The sequence below is a fragment of the Mycteria americana genome, chromosome 2 (assembly GCF_035582795.1).
Source record: "Mycteria americana isolate JAX WOST 10 ecotype Jacksonville Zoo and Gardens chromosome 2, USCA_MyAme_1.0, whole genome shotgun sequence".
Classification (NCBI taxonomy): domain Eukaryota; kingdom Metazoa; phylum Chordata; class Aves; order Ciconiiformes; family Ciconiidae; genus Mycteria; species Mycteria americana.
Window position 1 is genome coordinate 123,463,626 of NC_134366.1, and position 22,696 is coordinate 123,486,321.

Consider the following 22,696-nt stretch of genomic DNA (forward strand, 5'->3'; position numbering starts at 1 on the left):
TCAGAAGTGAAACTAGCTCCTCCCTGCTTGTAAAGAAGACACCTGCCCTTTCTGGTTTTTTTCCCAAGGCAATTTCCCCACGTGCCTCACGATTTTATTCTTGTCCTTCCAAACTTGAATAAGTTTTAAATAGACTACCTGAACAGGTTGCATATAGACTAAATCATCCCACTGATAGTTGACCCTTGCACATACCTGTTCCGATACAGCTGCCGTGGGCGAGAACCACGTATGTTCGTGTGGACTGATTTGTGCACGTAGCCTGTGGTTTCCATCAAACATGGAACCAGGTCAACAGAAATTCTGACATTACATCGAACCGCAGGTTTTCTGAATTGTATTCTGGTAGGTGTTACTTGGCTCGAGCAAAATTTCCCTTGCGTTTATTCTCACACGTACAATTAAATGAAGTGAAAGGTAGTAATCAACATAAATATTGCAGAAGGTGGCTCTGAGAGGTGACGGCTTTTTAGAAACAGCTTTTGTAGCAAACAGACGCATGCAGAACTGTTGACAACTATTGTCTGACTAGCGGCTGGTTATTGTCTTTACAACAAATACATGTGGAATCAAATGCTGAAAAGCAGCCCTCTAATTTTAGTCTGTTTTGTACATAAATATGTGTACACTCTGGGAATTCTAGCAAAAAATACTTATTCATAAAGTATTTTGCAAATTCCACAGAGAACGAGTAATTTCTGAGATGCATATATAAAATACATCCATAAACTTGATAGAAATATTCCCTGTGAAAAAATGGATAAATATTTGATTCGTGAACTCTTTTCTCCATCTCTTGCAAAAAAGTATTTGTAGGATATATCCTAGCATTTTATCTTAGTTTATACATCAGTCATTACGTCTCATAATATAACTGAGTATTTTTCTTGCTAAGAAAACAGTTAGTAAGCTTCTGTCATTCAACTGTCTTCTTATCTTTATGAGCAGACACAGTTTTCCAGAATATTTCCGTGACCATAATAAAGATCCCTTTATCTAGAACACAGATACAGTAAGAATAAGATACACAGTTTTGAAAATGCTTCTTGTCCTATGGACAAAGAGCCACAGCGATATTAGCTAAAAATAAAACGCAAAGTCAACACTTTGTGTCACCCCTAAGGCCAGCTAAGTCTAGCAGTAAGTAAGCTGAGCACATACCCTGTTTTTCAGAGGGGTCTGGATGCTGTTGCAGTCAATGAAGTTAATAGGCATTCTGGATGAAAAGCACCTCTGGAAATTCAGGTGGATCAGCTTTATGTGTTCTTCGTAAAATTAACAGAGTTTCTGAGTGCCTTAAGACCTTTAAAGCTGGTGTCCTCCCCGGTTCCCTGTGACACAGAGGAGCACAGGTATTGCAATGGATAGAAAACCCTCCTGGGGCTCCTTCTTGTGCCCGGGACCTCGTCCCAGGCGGCTCGTGCGTGGTCGTGCAGGACGCAGGCGCTGAGCTGGGCTGGAGTCAGGCTCTCTGAGCTCTCTCCGAAACCCCTGGTCCTTCTGTCGCAGCATGTCAGCCTTTCACTTAACTTGAGGAACCCAGCTTCGAAAACATCTACACAGAAGATACTTTTGAGTGGTGAATTTGATAGCTGGGCTTTAAAATAGCTAGCGCTTTCAGTAATTGTTTCTCTGGCTTGTGACTGTGAGTGTCACAGCAAAGAAAACTGCAGTGTGGATGGTAGCTCAGGGCTCCTTTCTCTGGTGACTGCCCTTATTTGCGGCTCTCAACCTGTGTCGTGGCATGTCCTTGTCCTGCGGCACTGAGAGCTCTTCCCCTCTCGGCCCTGGGGATGGCACGCGCTGAGCAACGATGCTCTGGATCCAGCCTTCCGAAGGCCAGCGACAAGGCAGGACCGGCTGTGGTTAAAATAAGAGTTCAGCTATTTAGCACAGAGAAAAACCACCTATACACAGATCGCAGCTTATCAGCTAGTCCTTGTAAAGCTTCCTGTTGATGGTTCTGTGCACTGGTTGAACCGGTTTCTTCAGATTTGTAGGACGTGGCTTATTAAAGGAGCTGGAAAAGTAGGTTTCCTAGACTGTATTATCAAAGCAGTCTTGAAAAAGAGCACAAAATAAATTTTCCCATTAAAAGACAAAGACAAATCAACCCTAACATACAAATTAGCACAGGTAGCCACCGGCGTGTGGTTTCACCCACTTTACTCAGCAGGTTTATTGGTGGTATCTTGCATAAACTGTGAAGCAGAAGATTTCCTATCTAGCAGAAACAGGCCACCGAAACAGTAACCTGAGCCAGCTCAACAAACGATTCATGGTGAGAATGGGACAAGAACGTTTCTAGAGTCATCCTATATAGCAGATATAAAGGCAGTAAAACAATGTTCCTCTCCCACCCCCATGCCATTGCTTTCTCAATTTTTTTGTTAGTATACAGATCTAAGCCAAGGCCAAACACCACCCATAGGCTATGAAAGGTCTCTTTTGCTGCCCTTTTCATTGTGGAAATGCACACACATGCACTTTAAGAGGTTGACTATTTGCGGCATCCTCACAGTTCTTAATTACTCTCAGCCACCTTCCAATAGCCCCAGCTTGAACTTGGGAGACTCCAGAATGATGGCTGCTACCCAGACAGCATCCATGGTTTGTGTGTTCACCTTTGCTTGCAGGGCAGCAAAGCCCTGGTAGTCAAACATCATCAATCAGGTATGAGAAAAGAGGCTACAGTATTCCACACGTATATGGTACATACGATGTATATCACATTGCCTGATCGCAGCCTTTTGGTGCAACACAATCAAACCTAGACAGACGCTGAGGAAAACAGACATTATTCTTCAAGTCAAGCAAATTACTGATTCTGTTGAGAGCCTTGTGCTCAGAAAGTTTTTGTAGTTTCATAGCATACACCTCATTAAAGAAATTGGAAGATTAGCTTTTACAGTCTCAGACAGTTGCACATTGTCAGAGCTCTCGTGCAAAATAATGGCTGCTCTGAACCATAGTAATTAGTACAACTTCTTGGTGAAATGTGAGAATTAGAGACTGAAAACCTTTTCATGAAGTAATTTTAAACACGTCTAGGTGGCACAACGGCAATAAGGGCACGTAAACCCGCTCTGACTCAAGCTGCTTCTGATGTTGGAGATAGCTCGTTCAGAGCTGCGCGGGATTGTAGACGCCCTTTGTTGAAGAGTCGAAATCCAGGAAAATGCTTTTCTCCCATAAACAGTAATTTGATTTTCTTGAACAGCAATGGGCTTCCACCACACCTTCTTCTCCAAAGCGTACTTTGCGACAAGTTTCTGGACTTTCTGCTCCAGCAAACCATTGCAGGCCCTCGGAATTTTTCTGTTTTCCATGTGTATCATCAGACCTCTAAATAAAACACTCTTTTATCCCTCTGTGGTGAGCTTCTGACCGCTGCCTTCCCTGCTTCTCTTCCAGTCCAGCTCCTGAAGCTGTTTTGCACCAGCCCCCCCAGCAGCTCTGCAGATGAGGCTTTGTGGCATCCCAGCAGTGGTGGCCGTGGGCTCCTCTCCTGCTCTGCCTGAGAGTTCTTTATGTAAAGGGGGTCCCCTGGCTTATGGAAAGAGAGGCAATACTTAGGTCCCAAGGGAAGGAAATCTAAAAAAAAAATAGAGGCTAGGCTGGTGCTTTTTATTTCCTTTCTGGTCTGATCCCTTCTGATACACACAGCAAGTTTTCTGTGGTAACTTCCCACTGTTGTCTCTGCTTGTGGACATGGAAGGACCAGTTTGTTTTTCTTTAAATATTAAGAGTTGGGCGTTTTTTTTAGGGAGGTGTAGGGTGTTAGTGGAAGAGCTGTATTTCCAGAAGCAACCAGAGGGAGTGGGGGGAATACGCTTAGTGGGTACCATGGTTTTCCGAATTCAAAGATGCTTTCTGATGTCAGCCTCGAAATCTGTGCCAAGTTTCATACATCAGCAAACAAGGCTTCCAGTGAACAAGCAAGCTGTTGTGAGTAGCAGCCATTCAGCAATAAGCAGTGGCAAGCACAAAATTAATCATATGCCAGGTTTTTTTGCTTGTGGATTGCCTTTCTCAAATGTGAAAAATGATTCCCCCCTGCTCTATAACTTACTGCTGCAGCATGAGACCATCTTACAGGATCTGAGATATTTACCATAGGTAAGGGGTGTTATAGCATTCATAGAAACAATGAAATCCTACTTCATCTGCTGCAGGAGAACTTCCTAATGCTGTATGCATGTTTATTATTAGAAACCCTCCTTTATTAAAGGCTAGATACCACTTTGCTTTTAAACATGCTTTTAAGGAAGAAAATAGGATTGCTGTAACAGAATGATCCAGGAGAAGGAAAATTGATCCTTCTGCATTTTTCCAAGCATTACATGCAGCAGCTCTCTTGGGGCTCTAAACCTTTTCCAAGAATGATGATTAAGCTGGTCCCTTAAGGAAACAGTGTTTTAATAACAGCGTAACTGGTATGAGATTTAAGGGTGCATATGGTGGTTTTCAGACAGTAAAGAACAAAATAGCTTGCTAGGGTTTGTTGTCCAGCTTTGACCAGTGTAGCACAAAGGATGAAAAATTTGGGTGAAATCCTCACATACAGACCTGTGGCACACAATGTCAGAAAAATCAGTGTTGGAGAGCAGAGCAAGTAAGTACAATAGCCCTGACAACCAGCCTAGCAGTAGGTCCTAGCATTTGGACCACAAGTGGAGATTTTTAGGCAAGTAAAACATCAGTAAATTCTAACACTAATCACATTAGAAGATGGCACAAATTGCCATCACTGTGTCTTAGAGGAATTTGAGGGGATGCAGCCTGTTGGCCAACTTTAGAGGGAAGAAGAGTCTTTTTACTGTACATTGTACAATTGACAGTGTCCTGAAGGTAATAAGGAAAGAGGGTATATTTATAAACAATCATTTATTTATTGGCATTTTATATCTTACATCTTGATCAAGCTTCTCTTGGCTTCTTGCCAATCTGCATCTTCCAAAACTATAATAATATAGCTATTGGCAGTCCATGCAGTTTTATGGAAAGTGGGTCTTGACCTCCAGGTGGTTTTGATGTTGCTTACTGATATGTCAGAGCTTGATGGCTAAAGGTAATAGTGTGGCTGTAAAACAGATAGGTTGCTCTAAGGTATTTGATTTAATGCCACACAGTGACTTTGCAGATGATGCAGAGAGTTGGAGACTGGTTAAAAATACAAGGCATTTGCTGTAAGAGTGGCCTGGATTCTGAGATAAGCTCTGTGCAGGCAGATAATGTATGCTTGCATGTAGCCAAATGTTGAGCTACCTGCCTATAAGGAATGAAAGCAAGCCATGCTTACAGGAGGGGTTCAGCCCTGCCAGTTAGTGACCAAGGTAGACATGGCGCTGGAGGAGAAGGGGCGAGGAGCTGTGGGGTCGGCCGTGCCTGAGTGTCAATGCAGCATCAAGAGGGCTGATGTGATTACTGGGCGCAGAGGCTGGCAGGTCATCAGGGCTAGGCACTGATCTTAAAGGTAAGATGGAAAGATGTGATGTTTACATCTGCCACCTGTGCAACTGCTGAGGCCTGTGATACTGTGATACTGCCCAGAGACCAAGAAGGGTGATGGGGAAAAACTGGAGAAGACTCAAGGAGGAACCTGGAAAACAGTGAAAGGATCTGAAAGCTTATGATAATAGCAAACTTTGACTTCATCCCTGAATCAAGGCTGTTTCAGGAATCAGGCTATTTCAGGAACAGGAAGCTGAAAATCAAGGGAGTCCTTTGGTTTAGCAGAGAAGGGTCATGACCAGCAGCTGGAAATTCTTGTCCGATAAGTGCAGACTCCAAGTCAGCCACGGAGTTGTGGTGTGCAGCACAGGTGGTTGTTGGTGTACATCACCTGGGTTGCTGCTGGATTTGTCTGTTTAGTTTCAGCCGTAGTGGTGAGTTGTCGGAACGGCTCCTTGCCTCTCTGGGGGGACTCCTTTCACTAGAAAAACATCTGTCCTGGATTCCAGGTAATGCATTCAAGATAGTCTTCCTAGAAGGCCTGTAGAGGGGATGGGACTCCACTGCTCATTCGCTGTGTAATGTATGGCACAGGCTTCAGCACTTCTGTAAAGACTCAGTAGCGCGATGCCCTACCTGTGAGATAAAAGAGAGGAGGGAGAAATCATCCGTGATGGAAGTTTTATGATTACAAATTCCTCAACGGTAACATCTCTTGCTTTGCTTATTGTGGTGGGATTTTTAAATTTTAGTCTTTGATTTCTTTTATTTTCTTTTATATTTTAGAATAGTCCTTATCAGCAGCAGAAGATCCTTCTGTAGCATATTTTCAGTGCTGCCATATCGAGACTGTACCCAAGTCGGGTATGTATATTTATACATGTACTACATAGTCTTTCTGGGCCTGCATGTAGACCTGATAACGGACAACAGCATGATGGAGGCTAATGCTTTTACATATCTGCTCTGAGAAGAGATAAATGCACTTAGATATATTTGCCTTGTGGAACATTACCAGGTTAAAACTACAACTCTCAGTCCCCGGTTTATTTATATGTGTTGTGGTATCTTGGATTATTAAACTGGAGAATCAACTACCCTCCTGAAATCAATGTTCTTGAAAAAATGCACTGTTTTTATTGTTTCTTCTGACTTCACTCATCTTTGACAAAACAAGTACTCTGGACAGCACAACTTTTGTTTTATAAGTAGTCTTAGCTTTCTCATTCTCCCACACAAACATGGCGCTACTCTATCTAGATTTCCAGAATCATAGAGAAATACTTGGCTTTAAACATAATACCTTTTTATTGTACATTTAGCCATTGGTCAGATCATTCAGTCAGTGAAAGCAGTGAAAAGTGTAATACCGTACAGGTTCTTAGCTGGTGTAAGCAACGTCCGTGGAGCTGCCTTGCATCCCTCGACGTGCTGAGACACGAGACCTCTGACAGAAAAGTTTACTTGAATTGAAGCAGCTCTCCAAAGACTGAGAAAGCTTTTTGCTCTTGCACTGAAGCTGCAGAAGTGGAAGAAACCGGATTTGGCTAGGAGACGTTGTCTGGCAGGCCCTGGGGCACAGCTTGCTGGGGTGCCTTCAGCGGCGCAGCGCAAGGCTGGGAAGAGCGGTGCTGGTCGGCCGCAGCTCCGTGCCCCTGGGACAGAGGAGCAAAGCCTGGCCACCACAGCCGCTCGCCGGAGGGCTGAGAGTTGCCTGTCGCTGGGGTCGGCTCAGCGCCTTCAGGGCACAAAACTCGGGGGAAATAATCAGTTGATACACTGAGGTGGGTTTGAAAGACCCACAGGTCATCTAGAGTCAAATTTATCCAGTGCATAAAGGATGAATTTGGCTCGTGTTTTTCAGCCATCTATTTAAATCTGGAGAGTGATTTGCCACAAGCTGCTTGTGCATCAGTAATTCAAAACAAAGGGAGATTATTTTTAATGCACAAAGGAAAGGAGGCACCTTTGTAGGAGAGTTGACTTGCTCTCCTGTCGCTTACAGTAAATTTTTTCCCTTAATTGAACTGGGATGACACATCAGGCAAATTCTTGACAGACTGGCAGCTTTGTTCGTTCTTCTTGGGTACACTGTCATTCATTTATGGTCATTGCCCTGTGGAAATTGCCTCTTTATTGAAAACTGAATATATTTTGAAATGCTGATGACTGGTTATACCTTCTAAATTACAGCAGTAATGAGCCCAGCTGCAAACCTAAATATTATTTCAGCACGTAATGTCTTCTACCACGCTTGCGCAGCAAGAAGGGCATGGGATGAGAAGGTAGGAAGTGCCAGTACAAAACAATCCAGCCCTGTTCCCTTTGCTAAAAAGCCAAGGTTAAAAAAAATGCCCTCTGCCTTTCTTCCAGAGCATCAGAGGAAGAGAGAAACAATTCAATGGCACCTCCTTCCAGGAACAGCTGGTGCAAAGAACAGATGAGGCAGTATAGCGTAAACTGTAGCCACTCTGTTCAGGCTGCACAGTGCTTGCTTACTTCGTTGCACATTTTGGATGTGTGGTAGGAGGGGGGAGAGACACTGGTACCCTGCTGAAGTACTGCAGTGACAGCATCCTTTAGCTTTGCTTCTCTGAATCTCTGGATTGCTGATGTCTGTCCCCAGGCAAGATGGCCTAACTGGTTTACATTCTGCAAACGTTACTGAGGAGTTTAGGAGAAGAAACAAATCGTTGCAGGGAACCTTGGGCACGTCTGCAGTTCAGAGTGGAGGAAGCCCTGGCAGGAGAGGGGGAGCAGGGTGGACATGCGTGCAGGGGGGACTATTCCATGTGAGAGGAGCACATGGTGGAGCTGCTGCTGCTTCTCCACCTCTGCTCCGACTCGTGGGCACTGTGGCCGGCGAGGAAATCTCCAGGCACAGCTGTGTTCTGGGGAGGCTGCCAGCCCCCGTTGTATTGTAGGCAGCACAGAAGAGCTCTACTGTATCGATGCTGGCAGCTAAACTGTGCTAACAGATCCACTTAAAAAAACGATCTGAAAGGCAGTTCCTGCAGACACAGCTAAACTCTGCGTACTTGGCCAGGGTGGATGGGGCAGCGTCGCCCCTTACCAACAAGGTGCAAGCAATGTACTCTAGGTTGTGGCCCTTGCTTGCCCACCTTCCATCCTGAGGTCAAGCTACAAATAGCAAGAACCCTCCCCAAGTCCCCAAACTGTGTTTTTAAGTGGTTGTACAAATACCAGTGGAAGTCTGGAGAGTGCGGGGAGGAGAGCCATGGAAGTACATGAGAGGATGAAAGTTGAGCTGTCCCCTGGAATATCTTTCCCAAATCCCCCTCCCTGGCAGCCAGGCAGCTGCCGGTGAGCCAGGGTGCTGCTGGCGGTAGGCTTTGGAAGGGAAATGTGCTCCAGAGCAGCCCGGAGGCTGCCAGAGATGAACGGTCATTTTTGCTACCTGTGGTTTCAGAAGGCCCCTCTGGTGGTACTTGCTGGGGCTGAGAAGGAAGGACACCATGTGCCAGGGGAATTACTTTCTCTAGTTTTCTCTGTTACGCTGAAGAGAAGCAAAAAGGACAAAGCAAAGAGCGACGTGGTGGGGAGAAAAAAGTCAGGAACGGAAGTAATCACTAGAATTCTCTGCCCTCAAAATTTTGTCCGTACCTTGTATCTGATGGAAACCTAATGCTTTAGTTTATAGTGCTTTTGTGCGAGGGAAAAGAGGAGAATTAAAACTAAATTGACAGAGGTTTTGAGATGCGTTATCTCCTGCTGGAGTCACTGAGAGGCAGGTACTTTTGTGGATCTGGGCCATAAATTCTCCTCTCTACGTCTGGCTACGTTAAGATTGCCCACATCTTTGGTGGTAGCTTGAAGACAGGCACAGCTTCACCTGTTTCCATGGCCAAGAGTAGGGTAATGGGCAGGACCAGAGCTTGTGCTTTTCTTCCCCCACCTAGACCAGCAGAGCAGCTGTGAGAGCATACGTAGCCAGGTGACAGCAATGTTAAGGAAGGCTATACTGCAAGTCAGGAGTTGAAAAGAAGTGCTGAGTATCTTGCCTGCTGGGTTCCCGTGGCCCCCAGCATCCTGCAGTGTTACAGCCCAAAGTCATCAGACCCTACGTAGGGTTCAGTGGTGGCTAAGGACAGCGATGAGAGGGTTGCCCTGTACTGAGAGCACTGTAACAGTGTTATTGCCTGTGCTATTAAATTAACAGACACACACAAACTCCTGTTATCATTGCAGGCTGATCTGCAGAGGCAGGTAGCACCTACAGGATTCAGCAACGCTGATAACGTTGTCTGAATGCTTTGATTATGTTTTTAATGAAATACAAAGTCGTTGTGCAGTGTTAGAGGCGAGGCAATTCAAGGGCTGCTGGTGGTACTGCAGGATTGGTTGTGCAGTTGCTACCCTTTTTCAACGTATTGGAAATCTTCCTGGCTAAAGGGTATTCATGATCTGAATTTTTCTGCTGAGCAAAATCTTGCTCACCTGTGAAACATGCTTGCGGTTACCACACACAGATTTTGCGGTAACGTTTACAAACAAAACATGCATGAGGAGATGCAGCAGTGACTACTAAATCTTTTTTACCATTGTGGAGAGATACTCGTGCTTTATAAAAATTGTTTCTCTGCTCCTTTCTCATCATTCACTGATGTTATACTATGGATCATGTTGACACTGCAGTATTCTTTAATAATACTTACAAATTTGAAGCATCATATGTAATGTTATGCTAATACTATTCTTCAAGTTCCTCTTTCTTATTTAAATATAATACTCCAAAAGATGGAAGAGCTACTTTGTGAAGGGTATTGAAACTGGATTTCAGGTTCAGCATCCACTTTATCCTTCCTTGCAGGAGATGAGAATTAATCCACATCTAGTTCTGCAGATGGGCAGAAAATGGGAGGTAATGACAGTTATCAGAGGTGCGCCTTGTGGCTCACAGCTCCTTTGTCGAAGGTTGTCATGGTGGAAGCTCACAGCAAGTGGAGTTGAGCCTTGGTGCTGTGGCTCTTCCAGGACAGGGGGAGATGCCTCAGGTCACTAGCAAATAGCTGCCCCACCACACACACGCTCAGCTCGTACACAGGCATACTGACCTGCTCTCGGCCCTCAGAGGGGATTAATTTCCTGGCAGACCAAAGAGCGGAGCCACTTGCAGATGGATTAAACAAGTCTTGAAGGAATTATTCATTTGGCGATGGGCTCCAGATGGTTTGAGGTGAATTGGATTTCAGCCCTTTGAGCTAGGGATCAGACACAGCAGATATTAGCCTTTTAGCCGTTGCGCAGGTCATGGTCCAGGTGCTGGGATCACAGCGCGTGTCCCCAAAGAGGAAGTGTTACGGCCAAGCTCTCCCTTGCAGCCAGCACAGGGGACGTGCCTGCAGGTTTCTGCCCACCCCACTCCCCAGCACGGTCAACAGAAGGGTGCTCTGCGGACCCTCCGTGTGACCCCAGCTGGGATGGAGAAGGACCAGGTTCAGCTCTGCCTCCAGGTAGCTACCCTGGAAAAGGCGGATTTCCTGGGCAGGGGAAGAAGGGAACCCATTCTCCGCTCTTGGAGCTTCTCTAGGCACCCCTTCTCCTTCGGCTTCCAAGGAGATGGTACAACTCTGGCAGTCCTCATGGACTGTTGTCGGGGTCGCTCCATGTGGCCTGCAGGACATGGTGGCCTGCAGAAAGGCTCTGCATATGCTTGCAGCCAACTGAGAGCAACCCAGTTCTCGTTAGTATTTTAAGGTGCCTAAGCATTTTCAAAAAAGGCGAGGGCAACGTTTGTCTGTCACTGCTAGAGGTGTTACAAAGGAGGAAGAAGGTACCATATTGTCTTTCCCCCCAGGAAAAGAAGGTAGTGCAGCTGGGTTTATAGTTCTGTTGCGTTGTGGGTTTTTTCTTTGGCACGCATCGTTATGGTTCATAAATTTAAAAAAATGTTTTTAAAAAGGGACTTTTTAGGCTTGTTTTTGTTAATGGCAAAAACATTCACGGATTGCAATCATACCTGTTCTAATGATATTTTATTTTGTGGTGTCGTAAGAACCCTTTAAGGGCTTCCACAAGTTCCTGTGAAGTCCTGCCCAGAAGATGAATCTAGAGGACCCAGGGGAGGAGGAGAGCTGGTGGTGTCAGGCGGATGCGGCACTGCAACACAGCTAGTCTTAGATTCGACCTCAGCCGCTGGGCTCGCAGCGACTGACTGCCACTGGGGCTGGAGGTGATGAGCTACAGGACAGAAAACCCAGAGCATCAGGCAGTTCATGTCCTCGTAAACGCGGCAATTCACCTCATCTTTTATTCCTCATGGCAGTGAGTTCATTAAGTGATTAGAAACTTACTTGCAGTAGGCATAGCTGCTGAATATTGCTGTCTTGACAAGAATATAGGTATTTATCTCCAGTTAAGGAGATAATCTCCAGGTATTGTCTCCAGTTAAGGGAAATAATACAATATGAGTAATTGAATGGGTTGAAGCCCAGGAAACAGACCATTCTTCTGAAGTAAAGCAGCAAGTCGTTAGACAAAAAGAATTTGTGTCCTTCTCAGAAATGCTACAAACCAGCTTCATCCAGTTCCTAAAGATAAATCACTGCTGAATTTAAATTTGAATTTAACTAGGTGCTGGCTAGAACACTAATGAATTCAATGATGCTGCAAGCAAGAGGTTTTCAATACCATCACCCCAAATAACATGTAGCCACAACGATCAATGAGTCCATAGGCCAGTCACTCCCAACGGCCTTCGTTATCCAGACTCTGAGATCTTTGTTTGTTTAAACTGGGTAAGAAAGTTGTATGCAAAATGAGGCAAAAAGAAGCATTTAGGTGAGGTTGTCTCGCATGCCGCACCCCTGCTGTCAGTTATTTGGCAGGTCAGGTAACAAGCATTGCAGTGAGTGTGGAAAACTGGGGAATATTTACAGGAAAAATGAGAGCATCTAAATTGCCATAAGGATAGTAGCAATAATTATGCGCACAGCAAGGCGGGATACTCTGTTACGTCCTTCAGATTTGTTACCCAGTTCCTTGCTATTCTTCCCCAACAGATTTTTGTATGTGAGGCAATTATTATTAAGTCATCGATCTTGAGCGCCTTTCCTGAACATTTATCATTCTGTAGGCCTGGGGAAGAATAACTGTCTGTTTTTAGCTGATAATAGGGAAACTGAAATAGCCCTGCTTTTCTTTACCATTGCCCATTTTCCTTGCTTCTCCCAAATTGAACAAAACACCAAAACCAAGTGCATATTAGCTTTACAGAAAGACACATAAATCTGGGTTTTTTCCCTACGTCAGGACATTTCAAAACTGATCATCTCACGTATTAATTTTATAGAGCCACCCTTGCTCATTTTTGTGAGTTTCCCGGTTCCCTTAGATTGAAATTAAGCAATGAATCCCCAAAAGCTAATAGGTTTAAATTTTGAACTTTTACTCCATGTTGGGCAAAACATCAGGACAAGAGCTGACATGCTGATACCTGAATATGTTTGGAGAGAGAAAAAGGATACTGGCCCATTAGAGCCATTTTTCCAGGAGTTTTTCCACCTCCTCTCCCTGTAAATTGCCACTGGAGTTGTTGTTCTAGCAACACTAATGGCAATTAGGATCTGAAAGCTCTCGATCAATTAAAGCAGGCAGTCTCAGGCAGCGGGAGATCTGCTGCTGGACTGGCTGGCAGCACGTCTTTTCCAAAGCTGTCATTGTCCTTGTCCCTATAAACAGAGATGATAAGTAGAAATTATTTACAGTGACGGGTAAGAACAGTATCTTTTCTTGATGTCTCATGAACCGACTTTGCTTTTAGAATAAATCTTAACAGTCAGGAATCACTAAGCATAAAATACAGACACAAAAGGCTTACATCTCTAAATAACAATTATCAGATTCCTTTTTGCAATATGAGAAGGCTTTTTCATGTATCTAGAAATCTCTTTAATATTTAATGGACTCCTAAATTATTCACAGGTTAAAGTGTTCAACTGTTGCTGTCATTTAAAGAGCAAGTGCCCAGCAGGAATCTTGCATGGGCCTTTGTAGATCACGTCAGAGCATAACGTTTGATTCATTAAAGAAATGTTATACTTCCAAAGGTAATAGCATCCAATTTATATTCTTTTAATCCTGGCCTGACTAATAAAAGACACAGTGAGATTTCCTGTTTTGATTCTTACCTACCTGCTCAGTAAAACTTTTCACTGTCCCACAACAAATTTGGGATCCCAAGTCACCTGGTACTGTTCCAAGAAAATCTGTGAACTCTGTTACGTGGAGAAACTTTTGGTTTTTTTCTGCAGTCCTGGGTAACTAAAACAATATGCTTAGTTTTGAGTGTAGTTTATAACACTGCTCAGCTTTCTGGAAATGGTATGCACGAATACAATAGCTAGAGCTTGACACTGATGAAAATCAGGGTACCCCAAACTTTGTCAGAAACTGGGATCTAGTTTTTTGCCTCCTAAGGAAATGTCATCCCTGATCTTTTAATTTCCTCAAGCTTTCCCTGCTCAAATAAAGTGAAGGTAGTAAAATTAAGTTCCCATGATTTATTTTTGCTTTTTGGTGTCTGCTCGAATCCCTTGAAAACTTTGTTAAAAAGCACTTTTGGAAAATAAAGCAGGAAAATCAAAAATGAGGAAGAGGAGGAAAGAAGTTGTCTTCACTTAAAAGCCTCTTTGGCAAGGACCATCTTTCCTACTCTGCATTTTGTAAGCACCTTTTACTACTGGACATTGGTTTGTACAGTTCCTCAGTCCCGTCAGTAGTCTAAATAACTGAAACACAGTGAAAGCTTGATTTTTTTTATTTTTTTTTTTTAATATAAAGTGCCTATCCTCCATATGCTCCTGCCCCGTGGGGCCCATTGACCGCGGTGCCACGCGAGGGCATGTGTCCTGAAGAACTTGGTGGCGGTGGTTGGCAGCACTGGTGCCGTGGCTGTACCCAAACCACCGTCCTGACCGTTCCCTGGGCACGACTCAGCCGTTTGGAGAGGGCGAAGCGGAGGCATCCCCCAGGTCTTTCCTAGTTGCTCTTGGGATTTTGGGGGTGTGGGGAGGAAGCAGCTGTGCTGGGGCTCCCCCAGCAGCACGGTGTCAGCCCTTGGGCTTGCTCTCCCAGCGAGAGCTTTGCTGAGGCATTCGTGAACTTTTTGACGGTAATAGGAGGGAGGGGAAAAAAATCAGGGCTTGTCCTGCAAAAACTTGACTAGCTTGCTGTTGAGCGTAGCGATAGGGAACTCAAAAAGGATACAGTAAAGTTGCCTAGGAATTTCTTATTAGGTGTTCACCAAGATCTTTTTTACCTGTGAGAGGAGGATGTGTATAAACTAGGATGAGCCTTTCCATTTATATGCTAAGATAAGAAACTGCGTATTGTTTAGTACTGATGTTCCTCAAGAAAGGGAGTTTAATTCTGTTTTCGGGACAGGTTTCTCTCCAAACAGTAGTATTTTATTACTCTGTTTTACAACACAAGCAATCATACACTACCTAGAAACATAGAGAATATGTAGAGGAGGGGAAGATCCTAAGTAGCCCTTGCAAAACACCTAGGATGAGGGAGAATGACTGCAGTGACCCCTGTTCACAGGGTCCTGAAGGTAGAGTCTTCTTCAGAAACATCAGAAAGATGGGAAAATGGAGTCATTAATGTCCATTGATCTTCAGCTAATGTCCAGGAATCATTCCCGCGTGTGCTCGCACGTGCCAGCTGACCCTGCTCCCAGAGCACTGATTCCTTTTCAGTCCCCAGAGCTGCTCTTTTTTTTTAAAGCTGCTGTGCTGACTCTTCAAAGGGTGCCGGATTTTCATTTGATGAATTACAGCGTTATCTATCCTTGTCTGTTAATTGCATGGAGGAATTTCTCCGTGACTTGTTTTCAAAGTCGTAACAGCGTTATTTCTTACTCTACGTCTGTAAGGTTTTGAGTGGAAGGAAACTAAACTGTTCTGATATTATTTCAGGTAATTCAGATATTTGTTTTCATTTTGGGGTTTGGGGACTTCCTCAGGTTGTGTGTTTGTTTCATAGATAAGACCTGCTGAAATGGTTACTATTTGGCATTTATCTCTATGAGAAATAGTTCCTTTAAGCATGTTCTGTGCAAGAGCGGAGAGGCTAATCCCATGCCTCTGACAGAGGGTTATTTTTACATAATTATTTGTCCAGCCCCTCAGTAACATGATATCAGGAAACAGGAATGATAATGTGACACTGTGCTAAGTGAACCCCAATCAAGAAACTAAGAGGACTTTGTTGGGATTAGAAACTTGATACAGCCTTTTCCTTTGTCACAGAAGTATGTTTTCCAGCAGATAGACATGTTGGATTTTTCCAGCAGTAAGGTACATGATTTACTGGGGACTCGCCGATTGCCATGTTTCAGAGAAATAAAATGAGTGACCGGTTGGAAAGGGAAGACAAGGAAAGAGGGTGTGCAGAGGCGCAGCAGGAGATAGCCCAGCCCTGCAATCGGGTGAAGAGCCTGCAGGGCTTCTCCCTGCCTCAGCGTCAGCATCTCTCCCACACAGATTTTTAAGTACATACTTGGACCTCAGCGGAAATCAGCCAGGAAAATATTGAGAGATAAATACTCTGGAGTTGTATGCAGCTGTCGTTTGAAGAGCACAAATTTGCTCATAGTCTTTTTTTACCTTCATTCACATTTTGATTGTGAGGCTAAAGCATGGGATACAGCCTGGTTGTCTCAGCCATCTCATCTACCTCCAAGTGTAAGATGCTGTGTGGGTCAGTCCTTCTAAAGTAGATCCCCAAGTTTCCATCCTGAGGCGATGGAGATCTGGGTTTCTCCTGCTGGCCTCCAGCAGGAGGGTCGCTGGGCTTTGGACACAAAGCCCTGTGCTCAGAGGAGCAGGAATCCCTCCCAGAGGCTTTCACGGGCAATTAACTCTCTCCGACGGCATAGGGGGACGTGGGTATGTACTCTGGGAGCGTCCGTCTGCTGGATACGTGGCAGTCGAGTGTTCAAGCTACATTGATGGATCTCACCTGAAGCGTATATGACTTCCAGTTCCTTCCCAGTGCCAGGTTCTGTCAGAGGCACCCAATGATGGGGAACCTTGCTCTGCACCATAGGTGGGGTATGAGGTGCCACCTGGAACCAAATGAGGGTTTTCTCTATAATGTATTTTAGACAACACAAGTGCTGCCCGTAGGAAAAGTTGTCTGGTCTGTGCTTTGCATTGGGACGTTTAGATTAATGCTGCTACCTTATTTCAGCATTGGGTGGTGGAGGGTGAAGAAGGCGTGTGTACTGAGAGCTTTTCTGCTCTGGTTCTGTTTCCCAGGGATATGAAGCTGGACGGTGGACGCCAGTGCCATTCTGCTGGAGTGTGTCTGAAAGAGATAATTGGTCTTGAAGGTGTGGAGCTCGGAGCAGACGGGAAGGTGGGGATGCTTCAGTTCCTACTCCCTTAGATTGTATCTAACAAGGGAAAAAATGGCTTAACTAATTACAAGCGCAAATATAAACATAAATTATAACATGCAGTGTAACACAGTAGTTAAAGCACCGTATGTGCAAACTGTAAATAAGCTTAGCAGAAATTCAGGAGGACTGCCCAAGCTGTCAATGCAAACAACTCTGTCTCCTTGAAGAAATTTGCCTCTGGCAACATCTGAGTCTGTAAAGCGTTACTGAATTGCGCAGCCTTCCCCTGGCTGTAGCAGGAGGTATCACTGCAGCGTATATTGTCAGGGGCTTGAAAATAATTTCTGGTGAGAGTTGTAAGCTGTAACTCTGTTTGCTCTCAGTTTTATTTAATAAAATAAATGTTGCTTAACAGTATATTTTTCCAAAGAGCAGAAAGACAGTAGTACAAATCTGATGAGTATTTCAAAATCCAAGACTGCATTCACTTGAATAGAATAAGCAATTATGACTCTTTAGGGAAAGTGATCCGTTTTAAACAATGCATAGAGGAGAGACGATTTTAATCATAAATTAAAACATTTTTTGCTGAAAGCCTGATTTATGTTTTACAGTTCAGTGTACCCAGTCTGCTGTCATATATGGATTTAAAGGCCCTAGGTCAATGCTGCTGCACACGGCGTGCTCACCTAACCAGGTGTCAGGCCAGACCACAGGCTGTAAATTCCTGAGGACAGGCTGTCTGCATATAAATAAATAAAAGCTCACATGTTTTATTTGATACCTGTTCTGACCTCCTTGTAAACCAGTCTAGAGTCTTGAGACTCATTTTTTTTCTTCAATAGAATGTTGTTTTTGGAAAATAAACCTGCAAGAAGCAAGGTGTAGACTATTCCTGGCCAAGGGTACAAGCAGAGAATCGGTACGCTCTAAAAATAATTTTGTCGCAGGTTATTCATTCACACTTAGTCCATGTTGGGAGGTAGTAAATGATCTCCCACAACCATTGCTATAAACTGGAGCTCACTTAAGACACCAATAAGACTCTGCCAGACAAAATCCTAAAGGAGAAAAATACCAGTGAAAGTGCTTAAGTTTAGCAACGTTCAAGTGATTTGCCTCTGGCAGCTCTGTGCTGAGGGACCCGTATAGATGATGCTGTTTCAGTAAAGAGGCAGCTGAAATCTGCTACAGAGAAGGTCCACTGAAAAAAACCCAACCAAACTGGCATATTTTTAAATCTGACCCTTGAGCAGGATTTTGTAAATCCAGCGTGTTAGAGCTTGTGTGTGTGTGTTTGTGGTTTTGTTTTGTTGAAGAATTAATGCCTTTGCAAAAGCTTTTTTTGCATGGATAAACTGACTGCACTGAAGCAAATGTAGGTGACTGGTGTTTATTCATCTGTGCCTAACTATTAAATCCAGAAAATCCTTCGTTAATTTGGTTTCCCTTGCTTCCAATTGGGATGCACCAAAGGCATCCCGCTGCGGCCGAGCTGGGCTGGTAGTAACTGTCTGTCCGTTCTGACTTTCTTTTTAGACAGTTTCTTATACACAGTTCCTGTTTCCCACCAATGCTCTGGGAACTCGGAGAAACACGATAGACTCCACCTCATCCTTCTCCCAATTTCGCAATGCAAGCCATCGTAGCCTTTCTTTGGCAAGAGCTAACAGCACCCAGGGGAGCATTGATGCAGGTAACTTTTCAAGAAGCTTGTTTTAATATCCTCCCCTAGCCTGCTGATAGGCAGCTATTGTGCAGGACGGACATATGTCATGTTTTAGCCCCCTTTTTTGCTTAAGTTAAGCAAAATATAGTCTCGTGTTGTGGGTGAAACAGAGCTCGTTCCCTGTTTGTCCAGGAAAGCTGGCTTATGGATGGTGGAAAGTTAAGTAAACAAGACTGCTGGTCATATTGACAGCCCCTGATGGCACTCGGCGTGCCTCCTCCTGTCACCAGCATTGTTTGTTCCTCCTGCATCAGGCTCATCGTTACCTTCCTTTGCTATGGAAAATTTACAGGGTCAACACGGTAGTCATAAGCTGAAGGTGTAAATCATACTTGTGACCTTTATTAGGCTGGAAAGGACTGTGTTTACAAAACCAGGCACAAAACATAAGCCAAAGCACTATATGCTTAAGATATTTTGGCATGTTAAATGAAACAAATCAAAACGTCTGCATAAACAGATGAAAACTTGCTGGGAATAAAAGTCATTGTGGAGCTTTATATAATTTTGCAGTTCTCTGAGCCCTAAATTCACATTTGCCAGGTAATTCATAAGCCATAGGTCCTCTAGATCTTTGCAAATTGTATTAGTAGATTAGTAGATTTCAAGATTTAGAGAAATCTTTCGACTCTTTCAAAAATCTTGCATGAAGATCATCTTGCGCATTATCTGTGAACTCATTTGCCACTCCTGTTAAGCCCAGAGATTTCTTGATGTAATGAATTCCTTTCTTACATTTACCATTGTTTTATAGGTAGTGACCTGGGAGACTTTGTTGAATACGACCCAAATCTTTTAGATGATCCCCAATGGCCATGTGGCAAACATAAGCGGGTTTTAATATTTCCTTCATATATGGTAAGTGATATACAAAATTAGGTGTAGCACAGATAAATGTTGGTAACAATATTTTGAAGGTTGAGGTTACATTTGGCCATATTTTAAGAAGATTATTATTATTAATCTACTAATAAGAGCTGTTTGGAATGCTTTGTTCTAAATGACAGTTACTTACCGGGACATGTAAAAACAAACTCGTGGAGGTATTACAAAAGTAAATGCTTTTATTACCGCTGTATTTCATAAATGCTTTAGATGAAAGGCTTGTTCGAACAATGCGTTCATTCTCTCGCATTCAGAGGAAAATTTATACTTCCTCTAACTGGCATCTATTACAAAATAGGAGGATGCCCATTAGGGTTTTTCTGAAGTCACGAAGCTGCATTGTGTTTTGATGCTTATCATTCACTCCTCGTAACAGCGCTTCGGCGTCTAGTAGAGCCTTTGTTTCCCAGGTATTTATTTCACCATGGGATAGTCCTTCCTTTCATTGCAGCAATTACGAGCGGAGCCTGTATATTTTTCACTATATCCAAACCCGTAACAATACAGACACATAACTGTTCCTCGATCTGTGCTCTAACTCAGTGTGTTCTGTGGTGAGACTTCTGTAGCCTTTTTTCGCTTGCACCAAGTCTGTAGGCTTTGGTGTGCTATTTTGGCAGGACCATTGCAAGATGCAGTGCCGTCGTGTGCAGCTGAGCATGTATCTGTCTGCGTGATACACCCAAAGTAGTAGCAGGCAGCAGGGAAAAGCCGCTTTTCTTTCTTCCAAAGTGGTGACCTACTACTCTTATTTATACACAAATAGGATAGGATTTGAAACAGTGAGGTCTAAAGTGTCATCCGTGTCCTCACTTAACTTGGAACACAGATACGATTTAAGAAACTGCTAAAGTATATAAAGATACAGTCTTTGTAGGTTCTTTCTGCCCCCCACCCTGGTCTTTATTTGATAATAGGGCTCTTGAGTTCTCCTTCTTCAAAATAAGTGGATTTTACGTGTTCCATGTAGACTGAAGCTTATCTCCTTGCCGGCAGGAGTGTTCCGCCTGTTGCACAGAAAGGCTTAATTGAGCTCTGAGGCTGTGTTTGTGCTAAATTTTCAAGTGTGAAGTCCAGTATGTCCTCTGCTTACTTTCAGCCAGTTTTACTTTTAGGGTTGGCAAGTTATTTTTTGGCTGCCAACCTACAAAGTGTCAACCTTTTATGGCACCTGCATCTGGGTGGGAAAATATTTGTTAGGTTTTGATATGGTTATTGTCATGGACAGGGAACTGTCTTTCCTCACGCAGAAAGACATTGTTAACTGGCACGCAAAGGGAACATAGCTTTAGCAGGCAGGGTCGTGTTTCCAGCCTTCCTCAGGCTGCGAACGTGCGCCAGGCAATCTGAGTCCTCTGGGATCACCTGAGGTCTTTGATCCCTTTTCAACTTGGTGCTGAGATGGACATGGTTGGGCAAGTCACAGTAGGACAGCCAGGACAGCGTCCTGCAGGGGAGGTCTCCGAGGCCCAGGAGCAGGTTTTCCATGCCCTTCTTTTCCATATGCTGGTTAACCACAGCATTCTCGGGCACTTTTATTGCAATAAGGAGCTGACTGGGGATTTCCACTGTGACAGAGGTACGATCAGATGCTTTAAAGGTGAAAAATGAACTTCAAGGGCAATTGTTAAAATCAGCGTCATTGTTTGTTTAGAGTATATCTGCATTGACAGGGGTCTCCCTGCTTTTTCATTTTCTCTAGGGGTTAATTACTGCTGTGTCTGGCTAAATGCCTTATTTCACATTTTGGGTTATTTTGCCTGAATTTGCCTTCCAGCCATCACTTCTTCAGCGCTGCCTGAGGGTCTGCAGGACTCGCACCTCCCTCTCTGAAGGCAGGCACTAATCTAAGAAAGGGCTGAAGGACATTAAGCGCTGTGTTTCTTTTGTTGGTGAGAATAACTGGCACGTGCCAAGAGCTCTCTTGTCCAAGGTCCAAGGATTTTGCCTGCTCCTGGTCGAAGCAGCATAGCTGTGGTGCCACGCAGGAGCTGCACAGCTTTGCAAGAACCCGAAGAGTGGGTGGTTGTTCTTCAGGGCTTGGCTGAGAGATTTCACAAGGGGCTGGTGCTTTGTTCAGCCGCAAGAAGGGAGAAAAGGTAGAGTCGGAGTGTCCCGGGAGCTTGCAGGTTAAATAGGATTTTGCAACTTGGGCTGCGGGTAGGGAGGGCTTGCGCGTTGAGCTGGTGAATATAGGGCCATATTGGCTATGTAGGAGACTTTACTCACATCCATATTAGACTTTCCGGACTCAGCTGGCATTCCCCCTCCCTACAGTTCACATCAGTGTGAACAGGAGCGTAATAGGCTGTAATTTCAAGTCATTTTCTTCCCCAAATATAAAAATCGGCGTATGCTGCAGTTAAAGCAAATTGCAGTCTGAGGCCGGCGAGAAACCTGTGGATTTTTTCCTGACGGTGCACAGCCGTCGTGGTACTGAGAGACGTCTGCCGAATGACCGCGGAGCTGTAGAGCTGCTGTACAGAGATTGAAAGCAGTCTCTGGTCCTGAGCGGAATATAGCTGTAATTACTGCCTCTCGCAAGTGCCGGAGCAGCTGAGACCAGCTCTGATGTCAGCGCCAAACATTTTGTTGTGTGTGGAGAGCTGCAGCTTGTAATTAAAGTTTCGTTACTTGGCCAGCATTTAGCATTAATGCTTGGCAGCTGCAAGCTTGTAGTTATCTCCCCCCCCCGTCCCCCCCCGCTCCTTATGGATGTCAGAGCGATTAAGGGGGGGAAGGTGTGCGAGAGGAATGTGAACCCATGGCAGCGTGGATGAGCAAGGCTGGATGGTGGGCTGCGGCGCTGACCGCGGAACAGGGCTACACGCACCGGTATTACTCCTGGGAGCCCGGCTCGTGCTTTGCAAGCCAGGATTTCACTGCTGGTTAAAACGCCGTGGAGGTCTGTGTGAATGCTGCATCAGTAAACACTGCAGGCTTTATCCTGAGACATAGGAGAGGCAAAATATGTGGTCCTGCTTGGATTTTACTCTGGAATACATGCAGTTAGCACGCAAGCCTATGCGACATGCAGTTCCCTCCATTTTTGTGGAGCCTGAGTTTATCATCACTGACATCGACTTTATAGTCTTGTAACTGTACTGGGCTGAATTAGTCCTGACTTGCAGAGGATTTTTAACTGCAAGTCCTCAGCTGTTTTCAAGGAGTAGCTGAGCTTCCTTCTTGAGGATAGCTGTGGGGAAGGAGAAGTGCTTTCAGTTTGGTCTTTTTTTACAGTAAAGTTCCTAGCTTGAAAG

General features: G+C 44.4%; 1 protein-coding gene across 2 annotated transcripts in view; it reads left to right on the forward strand.

Moving 5' to 3' along the window:
- The window catches only part of CABLES1 (Cdk5 and Abl enzyme substrate 1), a 75,198-nt gene that overhangs the window by 39,862 nt on the left and 12,640 nt on the right, over window positions 1-22,696 (forward strand). Inside the window, exons 4-7 of one of the 2 annotated variants that reach the window (XM_075494481.1) lie at window positions 6,241-6,318; window positions 16,740-16,839; window positions 18,362-18,518; window positions 19,306-19,409. In XM_075494481.1, coding sequence (XP_075350596.1) covers window positions 6,241-6,318; window positions 16,740-16,839; window positions 18,362-18,518; window positions 19,306-19,409 — 439 coding nt within the window. The remainder of the gene's footprint in view (window positions 1-6,240; window positions 6,319-16,739; window positions 16,840-18,361; window positions 18,519-19,305; window positions 19,410-22,696) is intronic. The other variant, XM_075494482.1, reaches the window with a different exon arrangement.